General features: G+C 48.9%; 2 protein-coding genes across 3 annotated transcripts in view; one reads left to right on the plus strand and one right to left on the minus strand.

Moving 5' to 3' along the window:
• The window catches only part of LOC139059353 (methanethiol oxidase-like), a 423146-nt gene that overhangs the window by 294829 nt on the left and 103979 nt on the right, over positions 1-24338 (minus strand). The gene's annotated exons all lie outside the window — the stretch shown is intronic.
• Positions 17734-21697, plus strand: LOC139059463 (uncharacterized). The gene is made up of 2 exons (XM_070537891.1): positions 17734-18084; positions 20063-21697. Exons 1-2 carry the CDS (start codon positions 17734-17736, stop codon positions 21695-21697), a joined length of 1986 nt encoding a protein of 661 aa, XP_070393992.1.

Below are 24338 nucleotides of genomic sequence, written 5' to 3' on the forward strand. Positions count from 1 at the left end.
CCAGGGATACGTCCGGGACGTATAACTGTATGGGGAGATTGCGTGTAGACGAGACAAGTGTGGGTATGTGTTAGTTTGCAGGTGGCGCCAGTCCCTTGCCTGGAGTTTATTGAGAGCTTTGTGTGGGGAAGCGTATTGCGTTCTTCCGAGACGTTGGTCCTGTAGTACTTTTTGACCTTTCGTTAATCACTCGTGGGTCGCTCGTCGGTCTGTCGGGGGTTGATGAACGGTGTGGTCTCCTGGAAAACGCTCGTGAACGGGCTTCGAACAGTTTCGTAGACGCAGCGCGCTACGCCGACGGACAGGCCTTCGCTGTAGTTAGCGTAAATCGTGAAAGGTAAATAACGAAGCAATCTCGATTCGGACGACGTCCTCTGAAATCGCAGAGCAGGCTGCAATAGCGATGGCCTTATGTGACGACAAGAGGACATCAACCTACAGTGACTCGATATCAGCTGTTAGGGCGTTTGTCAAAGGAACCAGATCCGCGCTGGCCCTAGGGATATTAGAAAGCAAAGAGATCAAGCCACACACATTGATCTGGTTTCCAGCCCGCATGGGACATATCGAGGGTGCCCCGCCCAACATCAATGAGTCGGCACACGGAGCTGCGCGAGGGATCATCGACCGCGTAGCTACCGGGCAGCGTGACGCCGGGGGTACTGACAATCGGGACTCTCCTTCCTCGTACACCGAAATTACTAAGCACTTTTACTTGGCTCGGAGGATCTACTCCCTCCCACATTGCAAACTCCATAGACCTCAGGCTTTGACACTAAGGCTTCTACAGACGGGGGCATACCCAAACCCCCTACTTCTTCACAAGATGTACCCCGAAATTCAGACGACAAATGCATGTGCACTATGCAATGACTTAGCGAAATTACCTCACATGCACTGGCAATGTCCCGCGTTAGGCGGCGATGAAAGCAACACTTCTTCATGCTGGGACGCTGTCCTAAACAGCCTCAACCTCGAAAAACAGTTATGGGCTGTCCAACGGGCCCGCGACAAGGCGGAGAGGCTCGGCCTCTCTGTCCCGACGTGGGAGCGGTCCGCTGCCCGCTGGGGCGCGCCCTAAAGGACCTTAAAAAATTTTTCCATCAATCCATCCATCCGTCCACCATCTGGGCATGCGTCTCGCGACCAGTACCTTCAAGACAAGTCCAATCCAGACCCTCTACGTAAACTCAAATCAGTTGTCACTGCATCTGCAGCTCGCATATAGCAGTTCTACGTATGTTCTCCTCATATGTTACTCGCCGAAAATCCGACCGACATAACTGTATTCACGGGTACGGACTTAACTGCATCACGGTTATTAATATTTATTGCGAGAATAGGATCTCGTGGGCATCATGAAGCGGCAGGCCTAAGCGACGAAGCCGTTTGTTAGTAGTTTTGTCCTTTCGGCGTATTTGGAGCGATCCCACAGCACATGCGGTGCGTCGCCTTTAACGAGCCATTCAACACATTATGAGGCGACCGGGCCGGAAGATTCCGAGCTTCATTACGGTCACGTTTGAGCAACCCTGCATGACTTGTCCTCTTTTTCTTCCGTATCGATTTATGAACTCTTATCTATTTCTATATATATATATATATATATATATATATATATATATATATATATATATATATATATATATTTATATATATATATATATATATATATATATATATATATATATATATATATATCGCCGCTTCTCGGTTCACTCCCTATATGTCGGTATGCTCCATAGCCCGAAAATCATCATCATCATCAACAACATCGTAAATTTGACTGTCAACCGAGCCGCAAGAAGAAGCGACCACGAGCTGCTCTCGCGAATAGCGCCACGAGCGATTCTCTCGCAAGGACGGCGCCGAGGGATGACCGACACCGACCGTGGACCAGCGCTCCGGACGCAGGCCCACGCTGAACACCCACGCGGCGGCTACAAGACGCTATTCGGCCCCGTTCCGCCGGAGTTCGTGTGCTGGGCGGCGATCCTGGCCACCGCGCTAGGCCTAACCTTGTGGGCGCTGCGCCACGCGCTCCACCGCGAAACGGACGAGCCACTTCCGCTGCCGTCGACGCCGGGTTTCTGCTGCGAGAAGCTCGTCGTCGAGATGTACCGGCGCGCCAACCGCACCGTGGACGCATGCAACAACTTCCTGGACCACGCCTGCTATCACCCAGATGGACTCGCTGAAGCCAACACTGAGCTATTCCATGCGGAGGTATGAGAGCGCTGCATAACATTAGAGAAAGTCAGCCGGCACAATAGCTCGAAAGAAAAAGAGTTGCAGTTTCGAAGAACCGATTGCGGGCATAGTAGTTGTCCTGGCCGTTAGACTTGTAAACATGTAAGCGTGACCGATCGAGGACGCAGGAGGTAACCGACACGCCGCTGTCTTTGTGTATCTGCTTCTTTCTACGTCCTCGTTCAGTCGCTCTTGCACACTCTATTGTGGATTCAGACCAACTAGCCCGTCAACGTGTTTTAACTAAATTAGGAAGCGCGGCGTCACGCGCACGCAGTTAAACATGAACACATCTCACTCGATGAGCGCGGAAAGTCGCTGTCGAAATGCTGGACTGAGGAATAACGGCAGCAGCAAACGCCTTGACCTTCGAGCAGCTCCCGCTTCAACGCGAACGAAACGCCGAAAGCACAGCGCATACGAAGCTACCGGCACTACGCGCACTCTGCAAACATCGCAGATCGTTTTTAAGATGAGGCCCTTGCGGGCGCGCACTTTGGCCACGTCGCAGGTTGCTTTCAAGACACACGAGGGCCGGAAAGGCGTCCCTACGACGTCCGTCAAAGGCGTCTACTACGGCGTCCGCCATTCGCGTGCCCGACTCCGTAGTAGACGCCGCGGCTGTCTTCGCTCTGTACGAAACAGCGGGCGAGGAGGACATCGAGGCACCCTAGCAGTCGCCCGAGACGCTTCTGGCCGGCGTTTTTTGCTCCCGCACGCGAGATTGAACCGCGTTTGCTGAGTCACCATCGAAGACTTTCGCTCGCACATACAGCATACGGAGCAGGGCGGTGGTTTTATCGCTCATGGACTTTATACGGAACATCACGGCGGCGGCGACGGCAGAAATGCGCCTGGAGTGTCCATATAAATTCTATCGCAAGAAGATGTGGCCGGCAGTTCACCGAAATTATCTAGGCATGCGCGCGTAGTTTCTTGCAACTGAGGCCGCGAAGTTCGTGAAAATCGGCACAAGTAAATGCAAACAGCGTGGTATTATTTAGTATACTTTGGCAGCATTGGCCTCCGCGTGCCGACGGTTTACGCCGATCTTGTATACGTACACCCCGCGGCACACTCCGGGTTCGGTGGCCCGAACCATCGGAACACCCTGGATCCGGCTGTGGTTCCAGCACTGGCTCCCGCTGCCCCTGTGCAGATACTGCGCGACCCGCTTTACTGTAACATCAGGTGCTTTCCAGAGGCTTCCGTGGGCAGGTATTTTTATTTTCACATGCCAAATGATCTAATAGGATCAAATCACACTAGGTAAAAAGCAGGTCGGTTAGACCTAGGGGCATTTAGAAATAAGCTGGTCGGTACCAGCCCCGCCCTCCTTGGCGGCCGGCGGAATAACTGCGCCTTAATAAAAGTGCCTTGCCTGTCTGCGTGACCGACATTTGGCGGAGAAAAATAAAATATGACATCTTTATCAAATCCATTCACATCGCATATTTCGGACGCGTATTCACGTGTCTGAGATACCTTTTACGTGTGTCTAACGCTTCGCTGCTCTCAGGGTGTTGATAGATGCGCTATGACTTTGTTGCTATGCGATAATGTTTCGAAATAACAAACTGCTGTCGCTTTAAACAAAGGCAGTGCAATATACGTTGTAGCTCCACGAAAGGCTCTTTAGCATGGCAGTGCACCGTTTATTATTGTCCAAAAAGGAGTACTTTTCCTGCTTTCATTTCGGCTGCTTAACAATGCTGGAAAGCATCTATAGTGTTATTCGTAGTGAAATGCGTCCTCAAGGTACAGTTTCGAATTCTGCTTGTGTTGCAACTATAAGGCTGCACAAATTTCGTAATAACTGTGCAACTCCAATGTCACGTGACGAACGCTTCCACCAGCATTTGCTTAAGATTGTTCCGCAGCGACTCAGCGATAGCATTCGCTCTGCTTGCAGGTCTTGTATCCGACACTGCAGGGAACCTTAAGAACGCCTGCAAGCGACGTCCTACACGCTTACTACCTCAGCTGCTTATTTGTTCTCGTAAAGGGACTGTCACCCACAAAGGAAGCCGTCAACGATGTCGCCGGCATGTTCTCCAGGTGGAGTGGTGGAACCGATTTTCCAGTAGTCGACACCGCCGGTATACTGGAGATCAAGTACGGAATATCGCTCACATTCCGCCTAAAAGTGAACCTTAAGACCAACAAAAGGCCCTTCAACGCGGTAGTCTCCCAAACGCCTGAATATGGAAAGTTTGGGAACATCCGGTGGAAACCGACTAGTACCCTCATCGACCACTCGATATCGGTCGTCAGCCAGCGCTTTGGAGTTAACGTGACGCGCAAAAGCTTCTCAGATTTACGACTCCGGCTGTACCACGCGAGCGTGGGGACTGATAAAACAGAACCGTTACATGGCGGGTTTGACGTACTCGGCCAGCTATTCCCGAGAGCATCACTCGATGAGTGGCGGCTTCACATCAACGATGTCTGCTCGTACCGCTGCAGCGACACCATGATGGTCACGGTAAATCACGCGAGTGTCATCCGGACGGTATTCGACGTACTCGACTCACCATATTTCCATGCGACATCACTAGCCTTCCTCATCGCCGGAACCACGGCTGCCCTTTTCGAAACAGGGTTCCTGTTAGACAGCACAGCGGAAAAAGGCACCGCGCTATGGACCGAGTTCTGTGACACCGACACCAGTCACCTCTTCGAATTGTGGGACCTGGTATCAGTGCACCAGTTCACGAACCAAGAGAGAGACGACACACTCCGCTCCCTCTACGACTCCATCTCCGCGGCAGTCATCGCGGACGCCACCGACATATTCGCTAGTCCCGAAGACGCCAAGGAGGCGAGTGCCTTGATCTCGCGACTGCGGTTGCTCTTGCCCACGCAGCTGTCGCACTGGTACCAGATTTTCCTGCCGAACCTGACGGAAGACTATTGCGCCAACGTCATCGCCGTCCGAGCTTTTCAGCGGAAGACGCTGCTGCACGCCGACGCCCGCGGTCTCGGTGTTCAGAGTTGGACTCGCTTAAGGGGCTTCGATGCGTACGCCTTACTCCTGGAGGACGCTATCGTGTTATCGCCCTTCCTGTACGCAGATATCAGGGCCGAAGCCCGCCGCGAAACATACATCACTGCGGCGCTGGTGGGTGTCCAGCTGGCGTCTACTCTCTGGCAGGCCATCTTCGAGCACCCAGGCTGGAGCAAGGCGGTTTTGGAAGTGCTTAACGGTCACGTGGACTGTATACAGGGTCAAGTCGGCCGCGAGGATCCCACCGAGTTACCTTACCCGGTGCTGTCACTGCGCTCGACGGTACGCGCCGTGGCGGGAGCCGGGTGGCACAGGGTGGTCAGAATGTGGAGCTTGTGGTACATTTCGACTAGCCAATTCTTCTACATGCTATTCTACGTGCGATACGTGTGCTTCAGGCACGAGCAGCTCAAGCAGCTGTCCCGCAGCACGAACTTTATGCGGCGCTTGCCCGACTTCTGCGCAGCGTTTCAATGCCAGACGCTGCCGCGGGTTGCGAATTGCATACACGATGTGAGGGTCGCGCCTGTTGCCGTCTGATGGCGGCATTTGTCGCCTTCGTCCACCATACACTTGCGCAGTTCGTCAGTTAGTACGGGCTACCGTACTGACTTCACACACAATAGAATATTCACCTCACTTCTTTATTGTTTGTTTCACGGGTTCTCTCCATGTAGGGGGCAGAGGTAAAGGCAATATGCCTGACAGAACCTCTGCGCCCCTACAGTTTAAGGCAGCATGACATGTCATTCACAAGCATATTTGCTAAACAAATCTTTAACACACGGCACACAGCAACGAAAAATTCAATTATTCAGAATACTTGTCAACAAAGGATTACTTTTGCTTCAACGTGATAGATTTCGAGAAACCAGAAGATACATAAGCAATAAGTAATATATAACAATAAAATTGGCTTACATCAGAAATCAACAAAGAAAAGAAAACCATAGAAACACTGGCCCGAAAATAAATAGCATATACAGTAAATAGATCAGCACATAGAAACATTTCAGAAAAAAAACGAAGGTTTAGATTGATGCACAATGTAAATGCCGAAACAATGGCAAATATTATTTACAAGTGCTGACCAGGTTAACGTTTTCTCTTCCTCGGTAGCGCTCTGAGTAAGCTGCTGGGTTCGTGTCCCCGAAGCACTTAACGCGTACCTTCTCCAGGAGTTCCGAGTCTGGTCCCTCGAACTGGTGGGTGAGCCGATAAATGGTTTTGTTTTCTGCCTTGGTCGGATCTATGAGAGCCTTGAGGTTATGCCACGTCCTCGCTGTGTTCAAAGTTCCGTTGAGGGAGTCGCTGAATTGCTGCAAATTTTGCCTTGCCAATTGCGCCGCGTACTTCTCTGCTTTCGCTGTGACTTCTGCGATCTTTATCTTTAGCTTCCTGTTGTATTTTTGTTTCTTCCACTTCTTGGTGAGCCCGCGTTTAGCTTCCCACAGCTTGAGCAGTCTGGCGTCTACCTCGGGCGTCTGCGTCGTTCCCGCGATTTCTCTGGTGTACTTGCGCTGTTTTTCATTGAGCATCTTTCCCCACTCTTCTATCGATTAGATCTCGTCCTTGGCGAGATTCTTATCGCATGCCTCTCGAAAAGCGCTACAGTCCGTAATTTTTTCCGATCCCAGCTGACGCCTTAGCCTGTCAGAAGTTACTGGCGCCTTGAGTATGTAGTGGTCACTACCCAGGTTCTCTCACGCGAGAAGAGGTCTACGCAGAGATTCGAAACACAACCAGAAACACGGCCGCGGGTGCAGACAAAATCAATAACGCACTAACCCGCAAACTCAGCTAAGAGTTAGTCGCAGAATTAACCGACTTTCTCAACAAACACTGGGAAGCTGAGACCGTCCCCGAGGAGTGGGAGCATGCGGAGGTAGTCGTGATCCCTAACCCGGGCAAGAAACTGCAAATTGAGAACCTCAGCCCGATCTCGCTCACATCGTGCCTGGCAAAACTGCACGAACGAGTGGTGACGCTGAGACTACAACAGTACATGGAGGACAACGAACTGTATCGCCACAACATGTTCGGCTTCAGAGCAAAATTATCGACCCAAGACGTACTGCTTCGAATCAAAGAAGTACTCGGGAACGTCCCCAGGAGCGGGGAGAATATAATAATGGCATTGGATATCAAACGGGCTTTTGACAATGTGAGCCACGAGGCTATCCCCACGGGCATGAACGACCTGAACTGCGGGAGGAGAGTCTACGGCCACGTCAAAACCTTCCTTTCAAACAGAACAGCAACGACTGGCATGGGAGAGCTACGATCAGAGAAGTTCCTTACTCAAAACAATGGGACGCCTCAAGGGTCGGTCATCTCCCCCCCCCCCCCCCCCCGCTTTTCAACATAGCCATGATTGGCTTGGCAAAACAGTTAAAAGAATTCGACGGCATAAACAATGCCATGTATGCCAACGACATCACCATCTGGGTTAACACAGGCTCGCTCAGAGAGAAACAAGAGAAGTTAAAAGAGGCAGCCACCTGTGTAGAGGAGTACGTCAGAGCAAGAGGGCTTGCCTGCTCCACTGAGAAGTGCAAGCTCCTGAGAGTTTGGAGAGGAAAGCAAAACCGCACAGTCCCCACCAGCGACGAGTTAAAGCTCAAAGTCTACCTCAAGGGGAAGCCGATACCCGAAAAGACGCTCATCAGAATCCTGGGGATGTGGATGCAGTCAAACGAACGCTGCACCCACACCCTCCCCCTACTCAAGGCATCCACCCTACAAGTGGCCCACATGATCACGCGCATCTCACACAGACGCCACGGAATGCAATCGAAGGAGCGCGCTTTTGTCGCGAACATGCGGGCGTTGGCGCCACCTCAACTTCTAGCCACCGTACCTCCGCTTCGCCCGCGATCCTCCTCCGGACAGCCATCTTGGTTTACCGCGCGCGCCACCTATAGGTCGCAGGCATCGCGAATAATGTCAGTTCTTTCTTTTTTTCAGCCTCTTGTGAGCAGCCAAGAATTTGCTCCATGATGAGAAAGCCGGAGAAAACTTACTTTCCTAAGAAAGTCGGGATACTATACACCGATTACAAGATAGGAACAGTATACCAAATTCCTCCGGTTTCCAAATGAGTATACGTAAGGCAAATGGACCGTTGTTATAATGAAACGCACGTGAACACAACTTGATTATGAACAATCGATCCGCTGGGCATTCGACCGACCACTGTAAGAGGTGCCAGTGACACTGCCTCTCAAGCTAACAAAGTCCTGAGAAAATCGCACGATAAACTGGAGAGGAAAATACATCTATACTAGAAGCGTAACTTATCAATCACGCAGGGGACACATGCGTCAAAGTAGCTTTAGTTGTCCTCCAGGATGAGGGGATTATACCTTTCTGTGCGGTAATGTTTAGTTGGAGGTGGAAGTGATGGTTGTGAAATGCGTACGTATAAAAGTCGCACTAGCTGTTTCAATAAGCCCACGGCTGGAAGTAGCGCAACGTCATTCGTGTTCATGGTGCGTCATTTTCGCGGCAAATAAAAAAGTTTCTATAAAATAAAAAAGCAACGGCGCAGAGTTGCAGAGGAAGTTCAGGGAAACATTCCAGCATAGCGCTTATAAAAATGGCTACATTAGATCTCCTTCAAGACGTTTTTACATATCCTGGGAGACACTTTCCTAAACGAGATTCCGTGATTAGCTTTCAATATGCCCGACTGTGGACGATGTGCAAACGTTTATCATTTGTGAACGCTCACAATTATGATTTACACACCGCGATGGTGTGCAAAATCATAATTGTCATGTTAGGTGATCATGCCATCCCATTCAACAACCGGGGAGTTGCAATCCATCCATCTGTCCGTCCGTCCGGTCCCTTTTCGTCAGGTCCAATCCCATCCATCCATCCATTCATGGCCTTATTCTTTCTTTTTTCCATTTTTTTAACTGTATTTGCCCAGTTCGTCTGAGTTCTGACTAGTTAATTTATATCAACAATACTTACTTGTTAACGATGTGTGAATGTTCGAAAAGTTCGAATATTATATTTTTAATATTCGTATTCTATTCGAAAAATATATCTTCGAAGATGGTCGAATACTGGGTTGGATACGAATATCCGAATCTAATCGAGTATAGTGCTGGCTGTGCGGGAACAAACATGGTTCATAGCATTTGTTTTTATCTATTCTAAAGATTTTTGGCGCTTTTGTGCTGAACTTTGTGATAATTCCGCGCTGCTGGCGAAATTTCGCCTGTAAAGCGCGCTTAGCCATTAAACGGCCGCCTTTGCGGAAAAGCAGGTTTCCCAGTAGCAAGGGGCACGGGTTTGCTGACACCCAGGGTGCACTTTTCTTTCTTTCTTTCTTTCTTTCTTTCTTTCTTTCTTTCTTTCTTTCTTTCTTTCTTTCTTTCTTTCTTTCTTTCTTTCTTTCTTTCTTTCTTTGTTTCTTTCTTTTTTTTCAGTGTAACTTTCAACTCTGAGCTTATTGCTTGACAGCAAGTGTGGCGACTGACTACTTGCTCCATCTATCCATCCATCCATCCATCCATCCGTCCGTCCGTCCATCCGTCCGTCCATCCATCCATCCATCCATCCATCCATCCATCCATCCATCCATCCATCCATCCATCCATCCATCCATCCATCCATCCATCCATCGCCCTAATGTCTCTTTTTTCCTTTTTCTTAACTGGTTTTGCCCACTTCGTCTGACACCCAGACTAGTTAATTTCTTTTAACAATACTTACTTATTAATGGTGTGCGAATATTCGAAAAGTTCGAATATTATGTTTTTAATATTCGTATTCTATTCGAAAATACATCTTCGAAAATGTGCGAATATCCGGTTGTATACGAATATCCGATTACAATCAAACATAATGGTGGCTGTGCGGGAGCAGCCACGGTCCATAGGATTTGTTTCTATCTATTCTAAGGATATTTGGGCGATCTCATGCTGAATTTTGTGATAATTTCGTGCTGTTAGCGAAATTTCGCCTGTAAAGCGCACTTAGCCATTGGAGGGCTAACGTTGCGGAAAAGCAGGTTTCCCAGTAGCAAGGGGCACGTGTTTGCGAACATCAAGGGTGCACTTCTTTCTTTCTTTCTTTCTTTCTTTCTTTCTTTCTTTCTTTCTTCCTTTCTTTCTTCCTTTCTTTCTTTCTTTCTTTCTTTCTTTCTTTCTTTCTTTCTTTCATTGTCGCTGTAAACTCTGATCTTATTGCTTGACAGCAAGTGTGGCGACTGACGCCTTGCTGAGGGTCAAGCCCCTCCGAGTTTACGGGCATTTGACGCGTTATAATAAGGAACAGGCTGGCGAGGACAGCTAGTGGGAATTACTAAGTTTCCTAAGTTAACATGAGCCAAATACACAATGGTTTAGTATAACAGCGTACTAGTGTAGTTTCTTTAACGCTGATAATGTAATTGCAATGTTCCAACATAACAATTTAACACAACTTGCTAATAAATGCATGCGCATACGATTATTCGCTATTCGATTCGATATTCAAAGAAGAGTATTCGTATTCGATTCCCATTCGATTCGTATTCGAAACTTTTGATATTCGCAACTCCCTATTACATATGCAGTCATCCTTCCGTGTATTAAAACCGTTGAAGAGGCCACGAAATAAAAGGGTGACTTTGCTTTTCTGGGAGCGATCCAGCTCATTTGCGAGACAATCCTTGAAGTCATCATCATCATCACCATCGTGGGCGCAACTTAGCAGGCCTAGTCACGTGCGACTTCATTTTGAACAAAAGAAGAGTGCAACACAAATTTGACTTTTGCTTTCCTTCTTTTTTTTGAAGCTCTAATGCAAATCTCAGTTCTATTTCGTTTATCACGTAGCCCTGGTTTCTCTTTCGTTTCTTTACCTCGCCCCTTTCCAGCTTTGAATAGCTTCTCTCTTTCCTTATAGTAGACAGACTGTTAGACAACACGGTCTTCCCTGTTTCCTTTCGCCCGCGCTGACAGATTTTTTTTCATTCTTCCGCTCACCACGCCCACCACGCTCACCACGCTCATAAACGCTCACCAGCGTTTATGTTGCGGTTGTCCTCAGTATGCTTAATATTCCCCTCATACGTCGCGAACTGTTCTTATTCACTCGGAAGTGTAGCCTTATAGATTGTGTTTGGCACCCTGAAAAAATTAGTGGCAAGTATACCCGTGTTATTGCAGGTGATGAGCGTTAGCTAGTCAACATTGAGTTTTTTTGAAGTTTTAAGGCGAAAGCCTTGAGATCTCTGTTTCAAGTCGCCTTGTAAACTGGAGGTATCACGTGACCCAAGGAAGGCCAGAGGTGACCCAAATCATGTCCGCGCCTGCATAAGAGAATGATTGCCCAAGTTAATTAATGAATCATTAGTGATTGACATAAAATGGATTAATGATTAGCGTGTATTAAAGAAGATTAAGGTGTATTAGAGTGCCTTAAGAAGGATTAAGATGCATGAATAAGGATTAAGATGGGTGGAGGAGGATTAAGGCCGATTAATGTGGATTAAGGTGAATAATGGTTGCTAAAGGAGCATTAAGACCTATTAAGGTGGATTAGGGACCATAGAGCTGGATTAGGTTTGATAGAGGTGGATTAGGGTGTATTAAGGTAGATTGGGACTATTAAGCAGGATTAGGGTGGATTATGGAGGATTAAGACGGATTTTAATGGATCGCGGTTGATAAAGGAGGATTAAGAACGTATATGGTAGGTAAGGTGCATTAGGGGCGATGTAGATTGATTAGGTTGTATTAAGGTGGATTGGGAGTATTAAGCTGGATTAAGGTGGATGAAGGAGCATTAAGGTGAATTAGGGTGGACTAAGGTGAATAAGGGTTCATTGAGTATTAAGCCCGATTAGTCTACCATAATCCACCTAATGCACATTAATCCACCGAATCCACATTCATCGACCTTAATCCTCCTTCATTCACTTTAATCCACCATAATCCACGAGGGTCCGCCTTAATGAGCCCTAATCCAACGTCATCGACCTTAATCTGCTCTAACTCTCCTTATTGCACTTTAATCCTCCTTAACCAACGCTACTACTTCCTCATCCACTTTAATCCACCCTAATCCGCTATAATCGTCCTTAATTTACCTTAATCCACATTCATCTACTTTAGTCCACCCTTATCCCCCTTCATTCACTTTAATTCACTTTAGCCCACCATAATCCTCCTTATTGCACCTTAATCCTTCTAATCCATCCTCATCCTTCTTCATGCACTTTAATTCACCCTAATCCACTATAATCGTCCTTAATGCACCTCAACACATCTTCATCCACCCTAACCCACCTTCATCGAACTTAATCCAACCTTGTCCTCCTTTATGCACCGTAATCCACTTTCATCAACTTTAATCCACCTTAACCCTCCTTAATACACCCGAATTCATCTTAATCCCATCCTAATCAATCATTACTTTGCTAATCATTAATCATCTCCTATGCGCGGCTGCACATGCTTTGGTTCGCTTCCCGCCTTCCTTCAGTCCCGTGATATTTTCTGTAGCCCACAACGGGACCTTGATACAGAGGTCTAAGGCTTTCGCTTAATAAGCCACACACAAAGGGATGTGTCACAAGCAATACTATATCAGACGCACGAAATAAAGCATCTCATCATGCGGCAGAAAAATTGTCTGGAGTATAGAACTCGCCTCAAAAGCTCCTTTTACATCGGTATACTCCGTTCATACGGCTTTAGGAAAAAACCAACCTCGTCATAAATGTTGCCTCTAGCATTATCGATGCTGCTGTTAGCATTTCTCAAAATTTTCAACCCCACTGGGGCGCGCAACTGGCCCAAAATAACACGCCTCCATAGAATCCTGCGGCCCGTCCGCGGTAGCCAAGGAGGAATAGCGTGCCGTGCGCAGTCGGCGGGCGAGGAGAATCGAGGAGGAAAGCGCCGTGAGGAGGAGAGTGTCGCTACTTTCAAACATCAAGGGGCTTTACATACACGACCGGTCGATCTCAATCCTGCCCGCGTGACGACGTGTAATCTCAGCCCATAATATAGGACACGGCGCTGTATGGACAGTCGCAGGTACCCTATACTCGCGTCATTCGAACGCTTCGATGCCAGTTCATTGTTTGCGGCTTGAGCATATGGTTCAGGTGGAAATACAAAACTTGAAAGAAAGTGCTAGGCCATGGCGAGGAAGTGATAATTTATGTCATTTCTTGAGGCAAATGATACAACGATTATTGATTTTTCCCTGCACTTTTCCTATGACATGGGAGGGGAACTGAAACCGTATGCCATGACAAGCCCTTAAATTTTTGATACATGTATATAAGATATGCCACATGCCGCACGTCACCAAAACTTTTTGGCGGCGTGAAAAGCGAAGACCTGCATCGAACCAGCAGCAATGCGCACAGACTTTCTTGTCATTGTTTTTAATTTCAGTTGTCGCCAGCCCAAATTCGCGATAACCACTAGATATGCTTAAACCGAATTGGAGCGAAAAAGATCGACTGGGTACGTAGAGAGGCTAGAGATTTATTAGCCTAGCTAATTGCGTGGCACACCTTATCACAGATTTCCTTTTCCGAGTAAATCATGTTTCCTCGGGGGCACGTCGGAAGTCTTCTTTGACGCACAGTTTAGTGCACTAAACTTTACGTGCAAATATCTCGTGTTTGAAAACGAGAGCACTATCACCTCTCAAGTGCGCATGCGCATGGACAGAACTCGCCTGCAGCTCTTTATTCTGAAGCCTTTTGAACTGGCGACATAAATTCACTACTTAGGCAGTGTGCTTTCACAAAGAGTACGACCAGCAAAAGGCACCATAACCACCGGAAACAAAAGTAGGCCATGGTAGTGCCCGGGAACGGTAGGCAAATTATTGTGGATGAGGCCAGTAACCCCTCATCTTGGCACAGACTTTCAATATGAGATTAGAAGATCGGTTAAGTTCTTGACTACTATTATCGGCAGTTGAGGCTGGATGTCCTTTGACAATTGTATGCTTATGTATATTTGATTTACTTTTCTTTTCTTTTTGTTTTCATTTTTTTATACCCTTCTGCCTACGGTGTCAGATGCTCTATATTTTGGCCGGGAATGCAGAGGCGGCTCCAGTATGGTCGAACAAACATGTCACTACTCCTTCCGTGCTGCCTCTGCCGTAAGATCTGCAGCGTTCTCAAAATTTTGTATAAATAGCGTATAATGATTTGTTTTAGGCTTTTCGGATTTTTATTCGTGCATAACAAGTACCGTGCAATGCGATATCTGCAAGACAGCACAAAATACCAATTTAATATATCATAAGAGTGGGCTGACAGCACATTTCCTTGTCAATTTGGTTTGTGTGTTTTCAACTGCTTCACGTAGCCGCACGTGTGAAAAAATCATTCGCAAGGCATAGGGTCACTGTACAGCTTAACCGTGTTTTAGCTTACCGAAGTACTGCGCGTTTAGTGCATCAGGTCGGCTAAGTCTTGCACGGGAATTGCAAGACTGGGCTGGTTTTACGCAAGACTGTGCTCTTAAGTGTACAACAGATTACCATAATGCTGTACATACACGCACGCCTGTCAACCAATACGACGTTATAGTAAAATGCCCCACTTTTAGAGCCTGCTTACCATTGTTGTATATACACCGACAACTCTAAAGACGAAACATTTTTTTGCCGACAGCGACGGCGAAAATTCGCTTGCAATGTCCACATAATTTCTATCGCAATAAAAATGAAACACGTGCTCCATATTTCTCATATTCGATATAATACATGGGAACATAGGGGTGATGGGTTACAGTGGCCTCATTGTGCGTGCATAGCAAACATAGCAAACAATGCATATACGAAATGATTCGGCACCTACACCCTGAAACACTGGACAAACTCCAATCCCTTTTCAATACCATGTGGGCGGCGGGGTAATTTCCACCGTCCTGGAAAGAAGCTATAGTCATCCCCGTTCTTAAACAAGGGAAAGACCCGGCCTTAGCCAGCAGCTAGAGGCCAATAGCGCTAGCAAGCTGTCTGTTTTTGAAAAAATTCTTATTCATCATTAAAATGATAAAAAATATTATTATGAAAAAACGCGTATTCGGCTTCCTAAATAGTAATAGCAAAATAGACCCCCTTCAGTGTGGTTCCCGAGAGGGATGGTCGGCAATAGACCACCTTGTGCGCATTGAGGCAAACATTAGAGATGCATTCATTCATAAGCAGTTTTCACTTTCAGTATCTCTAGGCCTAGAGAAAGCGTACGACACGACGTGGCGATTCGGAATCCTCCGTGATCTTTCCGCGATGGGTGTCCGCGGGAACATGCTAAACACAATTGAAAGCTATCTGTCTATACCGCACTTTTCGCGTAAAAGTTGGTAACGCTTTATCTAAATCTTTCACCCAAGAAATTGGTGTTCGGCAAGGGGGCGTACTTAGTTGCACACTATTTATTGTAAACATGAACAGCCTGCATAAAGTCGTTCCACGCGCAATGTCTTATTTCGTTCTTGTTGACGATGTTCAAGTAAGTTTCAAAGTGTGTGGTGAGGCTGTGCGCGTTTTGTGCTCGGCTGACCTGCAACGACAGAATCGGTGTGTTAGAATCAAGTGGTTCCCGGCGCACGCGGGCAACGATGCGTCCGAGAAGCACGATAACCACAACGAGACGGCACACGCAGTGGCGCGAGCGCTAACCAACCGCGCCGCTGCAACCGACCGTCCAACCTGGTGTAGTGCCAAGGACCGCATGACGACGTTCAACGAACTTACCCAGTTCCACCGCCTGGCTCGAAGGACTTTCCCACCCCCGCACCCGGGGGCTGAGCCGAGCGGAGGCGGTGCGGTTCAGACAATTGCAAACTGGTTCTTTACCCACCCCAGTATTAATGAATCATCTATACCCTAAATTATATGTGAGTGATGTGTGCCGCGTGTGCCAGCGGGAGAGGGCCACCCTGACGCACATCCTATGGGATTGCACCAAGTTCCCCAATGAGGCTTCGACAAGTACAACGATTCCTCCGCGACTCGCGGCTGCGGCGGAATGCTACGACCACGAAAGCCAAACCTGGGCCGTCCAGCAGGTCTCGGCGGCTCTTGAAAGACAAAGGCCGAGCGAAACCGACGGAACGTTGCCCCACAGGGCGACCAACCGCGGGAGTGACACGCGCTGGAGTTGAGTAGAGACCACCGGCTGAGAAGACGTCAGGGCCCGCGTCACGGCGCCATTTAGTCATGGTGTCGTTCTGCAGGCGACTACATGAAGTTGTCTCTCTCTCTCTCTCTCTCTCTCTCAAATCATGCAATACTGATTTCTGCGAATGACAAGTGTAGCTTGGTATAAACAAATTATCTAAATGAGCGGATGAGAACAGCTTCAAAACACACACAAAAGAGTACCTGCGTACTCTTCTCAAGCACGAGAGGAGTAGCACCACTGCATAGTATTACAATCAAGGGAGACACACTCTCTGTGAGCAGCCAACATAAATTCCAGAGAATCACTTTAGACTCACAGCTCACATTTATTCCCCATATTGAAAATCTGAAAATAAAATGTCTCAAAACAACGAACCTTCTCAAGCTTCTGTCAGAAACTACATGACGTAGTGACCGAAAGTGCCTTCTCAACTCATATGACAGTCACGTCCGATTCCGCCTTAATTTTTTTAATACCCTTAATGTCCCGAAAGACATTACATAGGGGGGAATACAATTCACACATGATATGCCAACACAATAAAAGCAGCTGGAGACAACAATCTAGCACGAAGCAATAATTTATAATTCTGCAACGCCAAGTGCGTTAAAAATTCTAGACCCTGTCCACCATCTGGGCATCCGTCTCTCGACCGGTGCCTTCAGGACAAGTCCAATCCAGAGCCTCTACATAGAGTCCAATCAATGGTCACTTCATCTGCAGCGGTCATATAGCAGTTTTACATATGTTCTGCTCGTATGTTACTCGCCGAAAATCCGACCGGCCTGACCGTATTCACGCGTATGCACTGAACTGCATCGCGGTTATTAATATTTATTGCGAGAATAGTATCTCGTGGGCACCCTGAAGCGGCACGCCTAAGCGACGAAGCCGTTTGCTAGTAGTTTTGTCCTTTCGGCGTATTTGGAGCGATCCAACAGCCCATGCGGTGGGTCGCCTTTGACGAGCCATTCGGCACAGTTTGAGGCGACAGAGCGGGAAGATTCTGAGCTTCATTTCGTTCAACTTCGAGCAACAATGCCAGATTTATCCTGCTGTTCTTCCATAGCTATTTATGAACTCTTATTTATTTATATATTTATTATAAATATATCCCCGCTTCTCGGTTCACTCCCTATTTGTGGGTATGCGGCACAGCCTGAAAATCATCATCATCCTCATTAACAACAACATCATCATTAACAACATCGTAAATTTTACTGTCAACCGAGCCGCAAGAAGAAGCGACCACGAGCTGCTCTCGCGAATACCGCCACGAGCGATTCTCTCGCAAGGACGGCGCCGAGGGATGACCGACACCGACCCTGGACCAGCGCTCCGGACGCAGGCCCACGCTGAACACCCACGCGGCGGCTACAAGACGCTATTCGGCCCCGTTCCGCCGGAGTTCGTGTGCTGGGCGGCGATCCTGGCCACCGCGCTAGGCCTAACCTTGTGGGCGCTGCGCCACGCGCTCCACCGCGAAACGGACGAGCCGCCTCCGCTGCCGTCGACGCCGGGTTTCTGCTGCGAGAAGCTCGTCGTCGAGATGTACCGGCGCGCCAACCGCACCGTGGACGCATGCAACAACTTCCTGGACCACGCCTGCTATCACCGAGATGGACTCGCTGAAGCCAACACTGAGCTATTCCATGCGGAGGTATGCGTGCGCTGCATAATATTAAACAAAGTCGGCCGGCAGAGTAGCTCGAAAGAAAAACAGTTGCAGTTTCGAAGCACCTATTACGAGGATAGTAGTTTTATTGGCCGTTAGACTTGTAAACATTCGCTTACTAACTGAATTAACAAAGATTGAATATGTAAGCGTGACCGACCGAGGATGCAGGAAAAAACAGACACAGCGCTGTCTTTGTGTGTCTGCTTCTTTCTACGTCCTCGTTCAGTAGCGCTTGCACACTCTATTGTGGATTCAGACCAACTAGCCCGTCAACGCGTTTTAACTAAATTAGCAAGCGCGGTGTCACGCGCACGCAGTTAAACATGAACACATCTCGCTCGATGAGCGCGGAAACTCGCTGTCGAAATGCTGGACTGAGGAATCACGGCAGCAGCAAACGCCTTGACCTTCGAGCAGCTCCCGCTTCAACGCGAACGAAACGTCTAAAGCACAGCGCATACGAAGCTACCGGCACTACGCGCACTCTGCAAACATCGCAGATCGTTTTTAAGATGAGGCCCTTGCGGGCGCGCACTTTGGCCACGTCGCAGATTGCTTTCAAGACACACGAGCGCCGGCAAGGCGTCCCTACGGCGCCGTCAAAGGCGTCTACTACGGCGTCCGCCATTCGCGTGCCCGACTCCGTAGCAGACGCCGCGGCTGTCTTCGCTCTGTACGGAGCTGCGGGCGAGGAGGACATCGAGGCACCCTAGCAGTCGCCCGAGACGCTTCTGGCCGGCGTTTCTTGCTCCCGCACGCGAGATTGAACCGCGTTTGCCGGGTCACCATCGAAGACTTCCACTCGCACATACAGCATGCGGAGCACGGCTATGGTCTTATCGCCCTTGGACTTTATACGCAACATCACGGCGGCGGCCGCGGCGGCAGAAATGCGCCTGGGGTGTCCATTTAATTTCTATCGCAAGAAAATGTGCCCGGCAGTTCACAGAGATTCTCTAGGCATGCGCGCGTAGATTCTTGCAATTGAGGCCGCGAAGTTCGTAAAAATCGGCACAACTAAATGCAAGCAGCGTGGCATTATTTAGTATATTTTAGCAGCGACTCAGGCACCAAAGCAAGAATCCAAACTACTCCGTGCATTGGGGATTCGTCGAGGCCTCCGCGCGCCGACGGTGTACGCCGATCTTGAATGCGTACACCCAGCGGCACGCTCCGGGTTCGGTGGCCCGAACCATCGGAACGCCCTGGATCCGGCTGTGGTACTGCGCCGCCCACTTTATTGTAACATTAGGTGCTCTCCAGAGGCTTGCGTGTGCCGGTATTTTTATTTTCACATGCCAAATGATCTAATAGGATCAAATCACACTAGGTAAAAAGCACATCGGTTAGACCTAGGGGCACTTAGAAACAAGCTGATCGGTGCCTCCCAGCCCTTCTTAGAGGCCAGCAGAATAACTGTATCGTAACAAAAGTGCCTTGCCTGTGTGCACGACGACGTTTGGCGGAGAAGCATAAAATATGACGTCTTTATAAAACACATTCACATCGCATATTTCGGACAGGTATTCACGTGTCTGAGATACCTTTTACGTGTGTCTAACGCTTCGCTGCTCTCAGGGTGTTGATAGATGCACTATGACTTTGTTGCTATGCGATAATGTTTGGAAATAACAAACTGCTGTCGCTTGAAACAAAGGCAGTCCAATATACGTTATGGCTTCACGGAAGACTCTCTCGCATGACACTCCACCGTGTATCGTTCTCCCGAAAGGAGTACTTTTGCTGCTTTCATTTCGGCTGCTTAACAATCATTTATAGTGTTATTCGAAGTGAAATGCGGCCACAGGGTACAGTTCCGAATTCTCCTTGTGTTGCAACTAAGGCTGTACAAATTTCGTACTAACTGTGCAACTACAATGTCATATGACAAACGCTTCTACTCGCATTTGCTTAAGATTGTTCCGCAGCGACTCAGCGATAGCATTCGCTCTGCTTGCAGGTGTTGTATCCGACACTACAGGGAACCTTACGAACGCCTGCAAGCGACGTCCTACACGCTTACTACCTCAGCTGCTTATTTGTTCTCGTAAAGCGACTGTCACCCACAAAGGAAGCCGTCAACGATGTCGCCGACATGTTCTACAGGTGGAGTGGCACAAACGATTTTCCAGTAGTCGACACCGCCGGTATACTGGAGATCAAGTACGGAATATCGCTGACTTTCGACCTAAAAGTGAACCTTAAGACTAACAAAGGGCCCTTCAACACGATAGTCTCCCAAACGCCTGAATATGGAAAGTTTGGGAACATCCGGTGGAAACCGACTAGCACCCTCATCGACCACTCAATATCGGTCGTCAGCCAGCGCCTTGGACTTAACGTGACGCGCAAAAGCTTCTCGGATTTACGACTCCGGCTGTACCACGCGAGCCTGGTGACCGATAAAAGAGAACCGTTACATGGCGGGTTTGACGTGCTCGGCCAGCTATTCCCGAGAGCATCACTCGATGAGTGGCGGCTTCACATGAACGACGTCTGCTCGTACCGCTGCAGCGACACCATGATAGTCACGGTAAATCACGCGAGTGTCATCCGGACGGTCTTCGACATACTCGACTCACCATATTTCCATGCGACATCACTAGCCTTCCTCATCGCCGGAACCACGGCTGCCCTTTTCCGAAAAGGGTTTCTGTTAGACAGCACAGCGGAAAAAGGCACCGCGCTATGGACCGAGTTCTGTGACACCGACACCAGTTACCTCTTTGAATTGTGGGACCTGGTATCAGTGCACCAGTTCACGAACCAAGAGAGAGACGACACACTGCGCTCCCTCTACGACTCCATCTCCGCGGCAGTCATCGCGGACGCCACCGACATATTCGCGAGTCCCGAAGACGCCAAGGAGGCGCATGCCTTGATCTCGCGGCTGCGGTTGCTCTTGCCCACGCAGCTGTCGCACTGGTACCAGATTTTCCTGCCGAACCTGACGGAAGACTATTGCGCCAACGTCATCGCCGTCCGAGCTTTTCAGCGCAAGACGCTGCTGCACGCCGACGCCCGCGGTCTCGGTGTTCTGAGTTGGACGCGCTTAAGGGGCTTGGATGCGTACGCCTTACTACTGGAGGACGCTATCGTGTTATCGCCCTTCCTGTACGCAGATATCAGGGTCGAAGCCCGCCGCGAAACATACATCACTGCGGCGCTGGTGGGTGTCCAGCTGGCGTCTACTCTCTGGCACGCCATCTTCGAGCACCCAGGCTGGAGCAAGGTGGTGTCGAAAGTGCTTAACGGTCACATGGACTGTATACAGGGTCAAGTCGGCCGCGAGGATCCCACCGAGTTACCGTACCCGGCGCTGTCGCTGCGCTCGACGGCGCGCGCCGTGGCGGGCGCCGGGTGGCACAGGGTAGTCAGAATGTGGAGCTTGTTGTACATTTCGCCCAGCCAATTCTTCTACATGCTATTCTACGTGCGATACGTGTGCTTCAGGCACGAGGAGCTCAAGCAGCTGTCCCGGAGCACCAACTTTATGCGGCGCTTGCCCGACTTCTGCGCAGCGTTTCAATGCCAGACGCTGCCGCGGGTGGCGAATTGCATACACGATGTGAGGGTCGCGCCTGTCGCCGTCTGATGGCGGCATTTGTCGCCTTCGTCCACCATACACATGCACAGTTCGTCAGTTAGTACAGGCTACCATACCGACTTCACACACAATAGAATATTCCGGACTACACTGAAGTTATCGGGTCATCTTGTATTTTCAGCTCTGCTCTGCCAATGTTTTCAGAAAAACGCTACTCAATATAGTTCCGAAGCATCATCGCAACCTTTCCTGCGAGACGTTCTCCCTGAAGGACTCGCAGTCTCATAGAGAGTACGCGTCATGATTGGCGAACGCTGTCAAGGTTCTAAAAATGCTGCGAAAGCTCAATTGACGGACTAGACCTTATCAGATTAAATCCGAGTCAACCACTGGAAAAGTACACGCGTACAAGCGTTGTAGCGTTAATCCCGTTTCAGTTCTTCACTGGAGCATATCGGAAGAGCATACGTCATTATATGACTATATTACATGATGAACGCATTCTAGAACGCGTTGTCCACTCCAGCTTACTGCTAAATGTGCGACCAGTATCCCTGAGGCGTCTTCATCTAGAACTATTGACCGGCAACATACCTGCGTGTCGCAATAAATCGGCTGGCTTCAGCAATTCCTCTGGCGCATGAACTCCTTACAGCACGGCAGCAGCAGGCTCTCGTAAGATTGACTGCCATCTTTTGAAGAAGGGCACATGGCATCGGCTTCACCCTCTGCGGTGTCGTCTGTTGTCGATCGCAAAATGAATGAGCAGACGCTGCGATGCTGTTTGCGTGAGGCGCAACACCTAGCAAAAAATGCCAAGCGCGAATATTACGCGAAAGTGCTGTGGCGCTACGACGCGAGCACTACCGCACACTTAATGGGTTAAATTGAACTAATGAGACCGGAGAAGATGTCACGCGCCTTAGAAGCGCGAAAAACATTTTACCTTATGCTTGTGCTCACTGCAAAACTGCATAGGGCCTGGTATTAAAAGTCTTGCGCGCATTTGCACGAAATCGGCCTTGATAAGCAAGTGCTAGCAATGCTAGCACTTGCAATGCTAGCAATTCTGGATTCCCTGTTTTATTTGGACAGCGAAGCTGTCTATGGCTATGATCTGCAAAAAAACTTGCGTCCGAGATGTTGACAAAAATATCATGTTGGCAGATCATGGTGATATTGCAGAAAGGGTCCAAGATCAATGGCACATATTCCTGTGGGCTCGGGGACCTATAACACGCCTTTGAACTATCCTTGTCACACGTGGGACACAATGAGGTCCCAGGCAAAAGGGTAAGAACATATGTTGATGAAAAAATTCATGATCTCAGCACCTTGGGACCATTGAGGGTGCCTTGATCAACCCCAACGAGGAGGCGCACTCGGCTGCACGAGGTTTCACTGACCGTGCGCTGGGCAACGCGTCCTCTCCTGGGCGACCCGAGCCTCTCTGCTCGTACAACGAAATCTGCAAATACAATTATCTGTCAAGAAGAGTCCTACCTTCGCCGAACTCCTCGCTGTGCAGGGCCCAGGCAGTCACTCTCAGACTACTGCAAACAAGCACTTACCCGAGCCCCGCAGCGCTACACACAATGTACCCCGACCGGTTCCCAAGCCCGGATTGCCCTCTGTGTGGTGACTATGCGGACTTCGAACATGTCCTGTGGGGCTGCGCCTCTGCCGGTCCTCCTTTCACTCAAGAGGTAATGAAGAAGCTGATTAGGGCCCAGGATCAGATCTCTCAAACCCTGGCAGTCCAGAGGGCTCGCGACAGGGCCGTAGGTTCCACCTGATGGTCCCCGAGTGGGCCTAGCCAGGTGGCGTGGCGTTTGCTTAAGTCTCTAGTGGACAAAATAAAGTTGTTTCACTCACTCACTCACTCACCTCAACCACGATCACGCGCTAGTGCCACTGCTCGCGCGTTCGTTGTCGTCGTCTGCCACAGCTGGCTCCTTTTCCACTCATCATTCCAGCGTTGAATTTCACTTCTATTTTGTCGTCGTAATCTGCAGGTCGCGCTTAGGGGGGCATGAGCCATTCATTGTGTTACGTTACGTAGACATTTAATAGCAGAGGTGATACGCGAATATGTGTGCGTGGCTATGTCGCTATGGTGAGCAATGATTAGGACAATAAATACCTTCGTACCTTTGTTCAATATTCTAGGTCACTTCTGTTTCGTGCGCTAAACAGCTCCGCAGGTCTTCAATCTTCACATAGTGGAAGTGCTCGGAATTTTTTTATCTATCTCTTTTCTCTTCTTCTTAATGTGTAAGCATCCTTAGGATACTTCTTTCACTTTCCGGAGAGTAACTTTATACCTATTTATGCCTCCAATCTGGAGACATAAATTAATCTGGAGAAAACTAAAGTAATGTTCAACAGTCTCGGAAGACAACAGCAATTTACAATAGGCAGCGAGGCACTGGAAGTCGTAAGGGAATACATCTACTTAGGGCAGGTAGTGACTGCGGATCCGGATCATGAGAGGGAAATAATCAGAAGAATAAGAATGGGCTGGGGTGCGTTTGGCAGGCATTCTCAGATCATGAACAGCAGGTTGCCATTATCCCTCAAGAGAAAAGTGTATAATAGCTGTGTCTTACCAGTACTCACCTACGGGGCAGAAACCTGGAGGCTTACGAAAAGGGTTCTACTCAAATTGAGGACGACGCAACGAGCTATG

Source organism: Dermacentor albipictus, chromosome 4 (genome assembly GCF_038994185.2).
Source record: "Dermacentor albipictus isolate Rhodes 1998 colony chromosome 4, USDA_Dalb.pri_finalv2, whole genome shotgun sequence".
Lineage (NCBI taxonomy): Eukaryota > Metazoa > Arthropoda > Arachnida > Ixodida > Ixodidae > Dermacentor > Dermacentor albipictus.

What these genes read in the sequence shown, in the direction of transcription:
- LOC139059463 (XM_070537891.1), top strand. Translation starts at nt 17,734, where the DNA reads ATGACCGACACCGACCCTGGACCAGCGCTCCGGACGCAGGCCCACGCT. An exon ending in CTGAGCTATTCCATGCGGAG is followed by an intron (nt 18,085 to 20,062) that starts GTATGCGTGCGC and finishes CTCTGCTTGCAG; the next exon opens with GTGTTGTATCCGACACTACA.